Source organism: Megalobrama amblycephala, linkage group LG7 (genome assembly GCF_018812025.1).
Source record: "Megalobrama amblycephala isolate DHTTF-2021 linkage group LG7, ASM1881202v1, whole genome shotgun sequence".
In the NCBI taxonomy this organism is placed as follows: domain Eukaryota; kingdom Metazoa; phylum Chordata; class Actinopteri; order Cypriniformes; family Xenocyprididae; genus Megalobrama; species Megalobrama amblycephala.
In genome coordinates, this window is record NC_063050.1 from 50935745 (window position 1) to 50949152 (window position 13408).

General features: G+C 30.8%; 1 protein-coding gene across 3 annotated transcripts in view; it reads left to right on the forward strand.

The window, feature by feature from the left end:
• Positions 1 to 13408, forward strand: part of pard3ba (par-3 family cell polarity regulator beta a) — a 228417-nt gene that overhangs the window by 175175 nt on the left and 39834 nt on the right. For 2 of the 3 annotated variants that reach the window (XM_048198008.1, XM_048198006.1), the window contains 3 exons: positions 8608 to 8649; positions 8936 to 9043; positions 9480 to 9743. In XM_048198008.1, the coding sequence (XP_048053965.1) occupies positions 8608 to 8649; positions 8936 to 9043; positions 9480 to 9743 (414 nt within the window). The remainder of the gene's footprint in view (positions 1 to 8607; positions 8650 to 8935; positions 9044 to 9479; positions 9744 to 13408) is intronic. The other variant, XM_048198007.1, reaches the window with a different exon arrangement.

Here is a 13408-nt window from a genome sequence, read left to right on the forward strand (position 1 = left end):
AGACTTTCACTGGTTTGGAATTAGTTTGATAATCCCCTTTTAGTGTGTTTTTGAGATTTTGAGACTAATTATAGTTACTGCGTTTAATCCGTCAAACCTCTTTTCTCACTGTAACTCATTTATTGTTTCCTTTTCCTTCATTTGTCCTTGTTCATATCTCGGTTGCATTCAGTTTGTCCTTGATTATCACCTAAAAGTCACTTAATGAAGTCGTATCTGAGCATTGATGGGAAATGTTTTTTCTCATAGTAGTATATTCACATTGAAATATTGCATTTTGTGGTGGTATTAGTTTTTCTACCAACCAAAAGAGAGTAGTTTTGATGCTTTTGTTAGCCAGTTGATTGGGTTTTCTGGGAGTTTGTTACTTGGCACTTGTCTAAATGGTGTCCTAAATGGATCCTGAATTTGTTTTAGGGAGTGTCTAGGGTGTTCAGGGTTTTTGGTGGGAGTTGCTAGGGGGATCCTGTGGTATTTTTGTCTCTCGTTTTATCATTCTCCATGTGAAAATTTTAAGTCTGATCACTTTTTTTGCCATTGAACCATTTTGATTCATTTCATTACCCTCAGAAATATATAAATGGGTTCAATTGTGGTTGTGAAGAGCCATTATAAAGACAAAATACACTACTGTTTAACATTTTGGGGGTTCGTTTTTTTTTTTGTTTAACTACTGCTTTTATTCAGCAAGGATGCCTTAAAATTGATCAAAATAAAGTAATGTTACAAAATGAAAATGTTACAAAATATTTCTATTTTAAATAAAGGCTGTTCTTTCTATTTATCAAAGAATCCTGAAACGAACGGTTAAATTTTAAGCTGTTTTCAACACTGATAATAATAAGAAATGTTTCTTTTGAGCAGCATATTAGAATGATTTCTGAAGGATCATGTGACACTGAAGACTGGAGTAATGATGCTGAAAATTTTTGCTTTGCATCACAGGAATAAATTATATTTTAAACATTTTCAAATAGAAAACAGATACTTTAAATTGTAGTAATATTTCACAAGATTGTTTTTTTTTTTCCTTGTATTTTTGATAAAAATAAATTCAGTCTTGGAGAGCATAAGAAAGTTTTTGTAAATGTTAAAATAATCGTACTGGCCCCAAACTTTTGAACGGTAATGAATAGGGCTGTGATGAGACAGTTCGCTCACGAGACGAGACACAAGATTGAGTTCATGAGATGAGACAAGATTTTTACACAGTATTCTTAAGAAATCCTCAATGACGAAATACATGACTAGAAATATAGTCTACGGGGCATTTGAAATGTTTGAACTAATCGTCTTGTAATGAATGTCATTTCTACGGAAGAGGATTAGGGCCAAGCAATAATAAAAAAATAAAACCATCTTGAGATTAAAGTTGTTAAATTTCGAGAAAAAAGTCAAGATAAAATGTTGAGAATAAACTCGTTAAATTACGAGAAAAAAACTCGTTAAATTTCGAGAATAAAGTCGAGATAAAATGTTGAGAATTAAGTCATTAAATTACGAGAAAAAACTCGTTAAATTTTTTTTAAAAAGTCGAGATAAAATGTTGAGAATAAACTCGTTAAATTACGAGAAAAAACTTGTTAAATTTCGAGAAAAAAGTCGAGATAAAATGTTGAGAATAAACTCGTTAAATTACGAAAAAAAAGTCATTCAATTTCGAGAAAAAAGGCGAGATAAAATGTTGAGAATAAAGTAATTAAATTACGAGAAAAAAGTCGTTAAATTACGAGAAAAATGTCGTTAAATTTCGAGAAAAAAAGTCGAGATCATATGTTGAGAATAAAGTCATTAAATTACGAGAATAAAGTCATTAAATTACAAAAAAGTCGTTAAATTTCGAGAAAAAAAGTTGAGATAAAATGTTGAGAATAAAGTCATTAAATTACGAGAAAAAAGTTGTTAAATTACGAGAACAAATTGGTTAAATTATGAGAAAAGTGTTGTTAAATTTTGAGAAAAAAAGTCAAGATAAAATGTTGAGAATAAAGTCATTAAATTATGAGAAAAAAGTCATCAAATTATGAGAACAAATTTGTTAAATTACGAATTTGTTCTCATAATTTAACGACTTTTTTCTCATAATTTAACGACTTTTTTCTCATAATTTAACAACTTTAATCTCGAGATGGTTTTTATTTTTTTTATTATTGCTTGTCCCTAATCCTCTTCCGTACATTTCAGTTCTACTTTCTGAGATTGAATGATCATATGCAGTAAAAGACAACAATACTCAAGCACTGTAAAGGGTTTTGTCACAAACTCAACTGACTGGCTTCTCTCCTGTATGATTTCATGAGAGTCTCTTCAGACTTTAGAACTGTACATGATTGATGAGCTTCTAGAACTTTTGACCTCCTATTTAAACTCCTTTTCACAAATTGATAATAGAAATAAAAACAGTGAATAACAGTTTTCTCTTAGTCTTGTTAAATGCAAACAATAAGTGCAACCATAATCAAAATACTCTCTCAATATTACAGTTTTCTTCAAGCATGATTCAGAGCTGAGAGATGGTTACAACTACACAGCGCAGCTTTAGATATCTTTCATATTGGGAGATATTTGCATGCATCAGGGAGCCGCTTTCAAAATGCAGGCTATTGAAATCGCGTTTGAATGCGCGACCGTGCGTACTCTGTGAATAGGCAGCGGCGGTGCTGAGTGCAAATTCTACAAGATAAGACATTTATCAGAGGCTTAGGCTCTGTTGTGCAACGAATCCTCTGCCTGGTCTTGTCAGTCATCTCGTCACTTACTCTCGTCACGTGATCCTGCTGCAATACATACGACTCTGCAGTTCCTGTTGAATGAGCTGGATGGGATTGAAGCGACCGTTATCCAACTGAATTAAATGTTTTTTATTTCTTAATTTTACCCTCACACTCCGTCATGGCAATATCACAGGGCAGCTTTTCGCCTCGATGAGAATCTGCTAGTAATGAATGTGTGGAAAAATGTATTGTAGAAAAAACTCTCAAGTTGGCTAACAAAAAAGAAACACTCTTAAAAACATTTATTAAACAGGAACCAGAGACCGGGGATCTTGAAAGAGAGAGGCAGATCCGCTCCTGACAGTTTTACCTAATTAGAAAGATCCTTAAAAACCAGAAGGTGGAGAAACAGGCATTAATATATGCAAACATAATGATCAGCTTAGCAGTACGTCCCCAGTTCCCATGGATCAGCCTGTCTGTCTGTGTGAAAATTGAGGTTTTTGTCTGCTAAAATATGAGCCTCCGGTTTAGACTGATAAATTGCAACACTCAGTAAACTCGAGTCAATCGATAAACCGAGAGCTGCCAGCACAGAGCTGGAGAAAAAGCTCTTCACGAAGACAGCTTCAGTATTGTTATATTACGACATAATTGGGTTTTAGATTTGTAATTACAGCGCATGCACACGATTCTCATCAACATTCGTGTCATTTTGTCTCATTTCACACTGTCTTCGCCCTTAATGTTAGCTTGTAATTTCCACCACCTGAATTTTAAGTCTCCCAAGAGCTACATAGACCATCTTAATCTCAGGTTAACAACCGAAGTGATGCTAATTCACTTTGCAAACTCAATTTAGACCGTATTAAACTGTTAGTATGCTACCTTGGGCTACATACCTCAACCTTATGCTGACAACTCTTCCAAGTGTAATCAGCTTCCAAGGACATGTTTCGCATTTACTATACGACAATCAAATCCACCTGAATGCTTCAGGCCTCAGGTAGATTGAGCCATCAGCTGGGTTTTCAAGACACACGGGCTGAATTGCAAACTAGTGTTGGGAAACCTAGTGCTTAGCTTGGCTTAGTCACTCTCAACCAGACTTTTGACTGGCAGCATGAGGTCTGGTCCTATTTGCAGCTTATTATGGCCAAGAACCGACAGATGTGACATGTAAAGTAGCCACTGTAATTGTTTGTATGTGCCATTTAGGTTTAGTTTAGGCGTGGTTAGGAAGGGGCATATCCATAGGAAAGATGGCCGAAAGCAGCTCTGCAGTGTATGGTAGTGAATAAGTTCTTCTTTATTTCATTGTGGAATTTCAATAATATTAATTTATGTTTTATATGTTTATGCAAATGAAGGCATATTTTCAATACCATGCATAAATAATCCTTTAACTTGTGTAACAATGATGCGCGTGTATTCACGTATGCTTATCCACTGGAACAACAGAATTTTTTAATGTATTTATTTTGTTTGGCTGCTTCTGTATTTTGTTTCATATGGAAGCTCATTTCCGCCACATAAAAAAAAAATGCTTTGGTAAATCATAAAAAATTGTAATGAAGACATACATAGTCAAAAATATGAGAAGAGTCATAATTTTGAGATATTTTGATGTGATTTAATAATTATGTGATTTAATGATTATGGGAAAAAGTTACAATTTTATCATGATTTTGACTTTGTCATAATTCTGACCTAGTATGTCAGTTTCAACTTTGTATCATACGTGTGAGTTAATATGTCATAATTCTTGATTTTGTCATAATTATGACTGTCTTAATGTGCTTTTATGTCATTTTCAACATTTTATCTCATAATTAAGGCTTAATATGTCAATTATAACTTTGTATCTCATACTTATGAGTTAGTATGTCAGTTTGGTCGTTTTGTCATAATTATGACAGTATGTAAATGTCAACTCTTTATGTCATACTTATGGGTTAGTATGTCATAATTTTGTCATTTGACATAATTATGACTTTTTATGCCAATTTTGACGTGTCAATTTCAACTTTTTATCTCATACTTATGGATTAGTATCATAATTTTGCTGTTTTGTCTTTTAATTTGTCATTTGTAATTATGACGTCATAATTCGCTTTTTATGTAAAAAATTTTTATCTCATAATTATGACTTAGTATATCAATTTTGACTTTTTATCTCATACTTATGGGGTAGTATGTCAATTTCTACATTTTATCTCATAATTAAGCCTTAGTATGTCAAATTTAACTTTGTATCTCATACTTATGAGTTAGTATGTAAGTTTTGTCATAATTATGACAGTATATAAATTTCAACTCTTTATGTCATACCTATGGGTTAGTATGTCATAATTTTGTCATTTGTCATAATTATGACTTGTGTCAGTTCACTTTTTATGCCAATTTTGACACATCAATTTCAACTTTTTATCTCATACTTATGGATTAGTATCATAATTTTGCTGTTTTGTCTTTTAATTTGTCATTTGTAATTATGACGTCATAATTCGCTTTTTATGTCAATTTTTTTTATCTCATAATTATGACTTAGTATATCGATTTTGACTTTTTATCTCATAATTAAGCCTTAGTATGTCAAATTTAACTTTGTATCTCATACTTATGAGTTAGTATGTAAGTTTTGTCATAATTATGACAGTATATAAATTTCAACTCTTTATGTCATACCTATGGGTTAGTATGTCATAATTTTGTCATTTGTCATAATTATGACTTGTGTCAGTTCACTTTTTATGCCAATTTTGACACATCAATTTCAACTTTTTATCTCATACTTATGGATTAGTATCATAATTTTGCTGTTTTGTCTTTTAATTTGTCATTTGTAATTATGACGTCATAATTCGCTTTTTATGTCAATTTTTTTTATCTCATAATTATGACTTAGTATATCGATTTTGACTTTTTATCTCATAATTAAGCCTTAGTATGTCAAATTTAACTTTGTATCTCATACTTATGAGTTAGTATGTAAGTTTTGTCATAATTATGACAGTATATAAATTTCAACTCTTTATGTCATACTTATGGGTTAGTATGTCATAATTTTGTCATTTGTCATAATTATGACTTGTGTCAGTTCACTTTTTATGCCAATTTTGACACATCAATTTCAACTTTTTATCTCATACTTATGGATTAGTATCATAATTTTGCTGTTTTGTCTTTTAATTTGTCATTTGTAATTATGACGTCATAATTCGCTTTTTATGTCAATTTTTTTATCTCATAATTATGACTTAGTATATCGATTTTGACTTTTTATCTCATAATTAAGCCTTAGTATGTCAAATTTAACTTTGTATCTCATACTTATGAGTTAGTATGTAAGTTTTGTCATAATTATGACAGTATATAAATTTCAACTCTTTATGTCATACTTATGGGTTAGTATGTCATAATTTTGTCATTTGTCATAATTATGACTTGTGTCAGTTCACTTTTTATGCCAATTTTGACACATCAATTTCAACTTTTTATCTCATACTTATGGATTAGTATCATAATTTTGCTGTTTTGTCTTTTAATTTGTCATTTGTAATTATGACGTCATAATTCGCTTTTTATGTCAATTATTTTTATCTCATAATTATGACTTAGTATATCGATTTTGACTTTTTATCTCATAATTAAGCCTTAGTATGTCAAATTTAACTTTGTATCTCATACTTATGAGTTAGTATGTCAGTTTTGTCATAATTATGACTTGGTTTCATTTCGATTTTCAACTTTTTATGTCATACTTATTGTGGCATTTGTCATAAGTATGACTTGTGTCATAATTTACTTTTTAAGCCAATTTTGACTGTCAATTTCAACTTTTTATCTCATACTTATGGATTAGTATCATAATTTTGCTGTTTTGTCTTTTAATTTGTCATTTGTAATTATGACGTCATAATTCGCTTTTTATGTCAATTTTTTTATCTCATAATTATGACTTAGTATATCGATTTTGACTTTTTATCTCATAATTAAGCCTTGGTATGTCAAATTTAACTTTGTATCTCATACTTATGAGTTAGTATGTCAGTTTTGTCATAATTATGACTTGGTTTCATTTCGATTTTCAACTTTTTATGTCATACTTATTGTGGCATTTGTCATAAGTATGACTTGTGTCATAATTTACTTTTTAAGCCAGTTTTGACTGTCAATTTCAACTTTTTATCTCATACTTATGGATTAGTATCATAATTTCGCCGTTTTGTCATAATTATGACTTCTGTCATAATTCGCTTTATGTAATTTTTGACACTTTATCTCATACTTATGGGTTAGTATGTCCTAATTTTGACAAAAATTGAGATCCCATATTATTTATTATGCTTTTACAATAGTAGCAATCACCTAACTGTGGAAACTATAGTTAGCATAGTCAGTTTTCCTAAGGATCAGGTCACTCTGTACTGTATTATGTTCACAATGAAAAATGTTGAGTGGCCAATAATCAAGTAGAGTTGTGCGAGCTCTGTTGCGTGATGACCACCGCTGCTCTCACACGGATTGAGCAAGACTGCGGCACATTGATATTCAGGCCATGACTCCCTCTGGTTTTAATGAGAGTGCTTAAGGGCAAGGCAGAGCTAGCATGCCAGCTGCCGGTATTAGATCGCTCCAGCCTAATGAGATAAATACAGTCATTAGTGTGTGTGCGGGGCTGGGAAATGGAGTACTATTGAGGCATAACGCACAGGAGACACGGCGAGGGGATGCTGGATCCAACTGGACCGATGATTTGCTCGTGGGCCAGTGTTTGGATCATGTAGTCACGGCTTATCTTCAGCAAACATGCATGTACGTTATGTCAGTAAACTGAAGCCTCGGGCGATATCTGTGTCAAATTAAAAAGAGATTTAGGAATCTTGGGAGCGGAGGTTTGTGATTATTCTTGACTAGAGTGTGTGTTTGTGGAAATGTGATTGAATTCTCAATTGTTAATAGATGTTGTGCAGTTATTATTGTTATTCAAATGTATGTTTATCAGAGTGAATCTCATGAAAACTCTCAAGAAATATTCAGGTCATTTTTCACAACAAAAGAAAAAAGTGGATCTTTTATTTGCATAATGATAATGAAGCCAATTTTTAGAACCATTAAGATTTTTTTGCTTTGTGGCATGACAAGTAAGCACATTTTTTCTCCTCCCCGAACTAATCGCCTTCGATAATGCCATAACAATTTAATTCTCATTACTGTAATGAAAAATAATAATAACAAATTGTAAGTTTGCATTATGGTATTATTTGTTGAACTTAATTTAATTTATGCAATAGAATATAGAATATTCTGAATACAGTTCTATGTTTTATATATCACAGGCCCCTGTAGGATTTTCCAGACTCCTGTTTGTAAACCCTGATATTACTGGAATGAAAATTATTTTATTTTATTTTATTTTATTTTATTTTATTTTATTTTATTTTATTTTATTTTATTTTATTTTATTTTATGTGCTTAAATGTCATGAATATCACAATGCAAAAAAAAGTTCCTAAAATAATATTTTCTTTTTTATTTTCTTTTGATTTTATTGTGAAATATGACTTCATTTTGAGATTAACCCATCACATCCATATGCAAAATAATTTAGTTATTAATTTGAATATCATTCTTGTTGGGTTATATATCGTTTGACTATTTGTATTTTAATGTTGAAGAAGAACAATGATCATTACTAAGCAACTCTTCATGATTTTCACATTGATCACCCAGTTAGTGAACCAAAAGCTTCTTCTTTTTATACCTGACACTGATGTTTCATTACCGCGTCACTGTCCTGAGTCCGTGTGATCATCTCACCCACTCTCCCTCATTATTAGCTTTATTCTTGATATAACCTTTTCCTCTTCTGTCTTTATCTGCCTGTCAGCATGGAGACCCCGCCTGACCTCAGATCAGTGCAGAAGAATAAGTGAGTTTCTGAAGGGTTGGCGTGGAAATGGGCTAGAAAAATCACTACAGGGCATTGGACACTGATGTGCTTGGTTTTGCAGGCGTGTGTGTTTGTGTTTGCAGGCTGGTACATGGGGAACCAATCATTAAAGTTTCTGGAACAAATTCTGCTTTGGTACTTGGAAGCGCAGGGAATCTGTTGAGTCACCAATTATGAAAACATAACACATCCTCCCCTTTTCTCTCTGTGTGTCCGTGCTCTTTCTTTCTCTCTCTCTCCTTGCTTGCTTCAAACCCTCACACAGGTTTGGGAGGAAAAACAAAGAGGAGAAAGCCAAATCTAAGGCTAAACAACTGGGTGCTTTGAGCGAAGAGGAGATGGACAGGAGTGAACCGGAGATGTTTCTGTCCAAGTATGTCGGCTGTAATGTAACATGTATTATTTAACCTATAAAGTTCAATGATAAAATAGTAGAATATGCTCATTTACCACTGTGAAGCTGTAGAATTGATTAAACCAGTTCTGAATGTTAATTACTCTATTGGTCTAATTGGTTGTTCTCTTCATACAATAATTAAAGATGTGAGATTAATGAAGGAAAAAAAATTAAAACTCAATTATATATGTTTACTTAACTGAGATTTGGATGTTTAACCCTTTCCGACTGCTGCAGTCCAATTTGACCTGATTACTGCAACTTAATGTCAACTTTTGATCCTGAAATCTATAGATTAAGATGGATCTAATGCATTCTTTTCCGTCAAACACTCCAAGCTTTTTCTTTTGTGCCCTTATTCATTTCTACAGTATGTAAGAATATTCTGAAGAGCATGTTTTTAATCCCACAGGAGTGAAAGGAACAGCCCTGCTCCTGACCGTGTCATCTTCCCGGAAGTCGAAGATGATGACATGGATCCCAACTATGCTCGCATCAGCAATTTCAGAGAACCCCCTGCCTCCAGTCACTCCCCCTATCCACCTGGAACTCCCACCCATAACCCCTCTCAGCCTTCTGTCCCCGCCCTAAATAGAGAGCCGCCCAATGAGGACGAGCTAGAGGGCCTTTATGCAAAAGTGAACAAGCAAAGAGCCGCCCCTCCAAAGACTGACAGGTGAGAATTAGTTCATACATATTTTTATGCATAAAATGCCAAATATTGCGCAATATTGTTTTTTTTTGTTGTTGTTGTTGTTTTTGACCAGTATTGATTATGTATCCGATAACTAGTAGCAGAATCATTTTAAAAATGTGTCAAACTTTCTGGTCAGGCTTTCTCAAGCCAACTTCAGAGTTTGTTGTTTAATTGTTTATTTAGGCTTTTTGACACAATAATAAGTAAAACACATAAAATAATAATAATAATAATAATAGTTTAATATCTTATGAATATTTTAATAATAAAATAATAATTTATATTATGTGCTATATTTTATTTTGATTAATTTATTATTATTAATACCAATAATATTTAGAAAGATTATTCAATATTTTTATATTCTTATATTGACTATTATTTTTAAATATTTATAATACATATGATGTGTTTTACTGTTGTAGTATAATACTACTGTTGTACAATATTTAATGTATATTATTATTATTATTATTATTATTTTCATTATTAATATCGGTCGAACTGCTTATCGCAAATCACTGATTATCTTGAGTTTAATAGTTTAATATCTTTATTATTATTATTATTATTATTATTATTATTATTATTATAAAAAATATTCATAATAAATGTGCACAATATTAATTTCAAATACATTTTATCTATATCAATTTATATTTATTAATACCAATAATATTTAGTACTAATATTTGGAAATATTATTATTCATTATTATTATTTTTTAATATTTCTTATATTGGCTAGTATTATAAAAAATATTTATAATACATATGATGTGTTTTACTGTTGTAGTATAATACTACTGCTGTACAATATTTAATGTATATTATTATTATTATTATTATTATTATTATTATTTTCATTATTAATATCGGTCGAACTGCTTATCGCAAATCACTGATTATCTTGAGTTTAATAGTTTAATATCTTATTATTATTATTATTATTATTATTATTATTATAAAAAATATTCATAATAAATGTGCACAATATTAATTTCAAATATATTTTATTTATATCAATTTATAGTTATTAATAACAATAATATTTAGTACTAATATTTGGAAATATTATTATTCTTTATTTTTTTATATTCTTATATTGACTAGTATGATCTAAATATTTATAATACATATGATGTGTTTTACTGTTGTAGTATAATACTACTGTTGTACAATATATAATGTTTTTTTATTATTATTATCATTATTATTATCGGTGAAACTGATTATCTCAAGTCACTGATTATCTCGAGTTTAATCGTTTAATACCTTATTAATATTATTAAATATCCATAATGTATATTATGTGCATTATTAATTTTGAATATATTTTATTTATTAATTTATTATTAATAATACCAATAATATTTAGTACTAATATTTTAAAATATTATTATTAATTATTTTATATTACTATATTGACTAGTATTATTAAATATTTACAATACATATGATGTGTTTTACTGTTCTTGTATAATACTACTGTTGTACAATATATAATGTATTTTATTATTATTATTATTATTATTATTAGTCAAACCGATTATCTATATCTAATGTTTAAAAAAACAAAAAAAAACAACAAAAAAAAACTCATGATAGTCACTTAGTAAAAGTAAATCATTGGAAGTTTTAGTACTTGTTGCACCTGTTATCAGAGACATAAAACATTTTGCTTTGGCCTTGTACAAGCAACATACCAAAAACCCAGGCACGTCGGTAACGAACGCTTTGGCCTTTTAGTTGAATCAAGCTGAAATATTGACAGGCAGGTCTGTGAAGTCATTTGTGATTTACTGTGTAGCTGTACAGTCTGTATACAGAGGGAATGTACGTCTCACTGGTGAGTTTTTGGTCCGGGTTGAGTGGTCTCAACGACCGAGCCCATTGATTTGTTGTCTGGCGGTAATTATGCGTGAGTGTTGCAGTGTCCGTGGGGACCGTGTTCATTCTTGCTCTCGTCCTACCATCGATTCGCACAAGATTATCTTCCTTGCACTGTGCTGTCCACTGAGTTTAGAGGAGCTGCAATCCTATCACACTCACAGACTCATTCTTGTACATGTTGCTGTGAGAATTACACTAAGAAACACACTTGGACACCTTCTCAAGATTACACCACCACATATACCATGATATTCTTAGTTTCTGACAAATTACAATATATACTACAGTAATACTACTGTAAAATCATAATACATGACACTGAAGTCCTTCAAACTGCTTAAAACTATAGTTTTGTTGTTGTTGTTTTATGACAATAGCCGTTTCCATCCAAAGTTGTGAAGCACAGCAGCACACACATACACCAGTTTCAGAAATTAACTGGGGCTTGGGGCAAAAATGCCACCAAATTTATTAAAAATGCTTCCAAAAATCAAGATATGGCACAAAAAAGTTTTAATATTTATAAGCAATATCACACAAGCGCAAAAGTGCTGTTTTCCCGAATATCAGCACATTTCCAAATCTGATATTGATTTCATACAATTCAATAAACAATAAGTTAATAGGCTATTAGGTGACTTAGATTTTAGACACAATTTTCTGTTTTTCCTCTATTTTGCCAATGAAAATAGCTTCAAACAGAACCATTGTGCATCTCTGAGCAACAGTTTCAGTTTGCAAATCGTTCTAATGAATGACTCGATGACTCACTTCTGCTTTGTTCCTGATGAATCAGTCATTTTGAACAAATCATTTGACTGAATGATTCAATGACTAACTCGTTAAGACGATTTGCAACCATCTACTGGTGGGTTAATTTTAGCTAAGGGACGAAGTTTCTTTAAAACGGGCCTCTGAATTACAAAGGCCGCCTCTGTCTGGGATGTCATTGTCATTTTAAAAATGTATCCGCCTCAATTGAGCACATATGTATTTTATGCACATTTTTAGAATGTATGTGCATCTTGGCATTTCCATCCAGTGTTTTTTTTATGCTGTATTATATTTTGGCAGAAACTATGATTACCGTTAAACTTTTTGTAAGGTCGTCATACAGGTTGGGCAAATGTGTTCTTACTTTTTTTTTCTATTTCTTTACTTTATTTTTCTATACCGTAAACCAAATGATTTTTTAGTTTCTGCCACAACACCATAATTCCTACATATATCATAAATTAATATGGGATCTCCATCAAGCATAATTTTTATTTTATTTTTCATTATTTTATTTTGTACTAGTGATGTATAATCGCATCAACATAAAAGTTTGTAAATAAATATATATATATATATATATATATATATATATATATATATATATATATATATATATATATATATATATATATATATATATATATGTATATATATATATATATATATAATATACACACACACACACACACATGTATTTACAAACTTTTATGTTAGATGCGATTAATCGTGATTGATCGATTTGACAGCACTATTTTATATATAGCTTTCTGGTCAAAATGCACTTAAAATATATATTTTTTTTATTTATTTGAAAAAAAATCATAGATTCTTATTGTACTACAGTTTTATTATCTATATTTTATTTCATTTTATGTAGTTTAGTTTTGAGGGTGAGTAAATGATGACAATTCTCATTTTTGTGTGAACTGTCCCTATAATGGCATTTTTGTTTGATAAGCAATCATGGTACCGTGT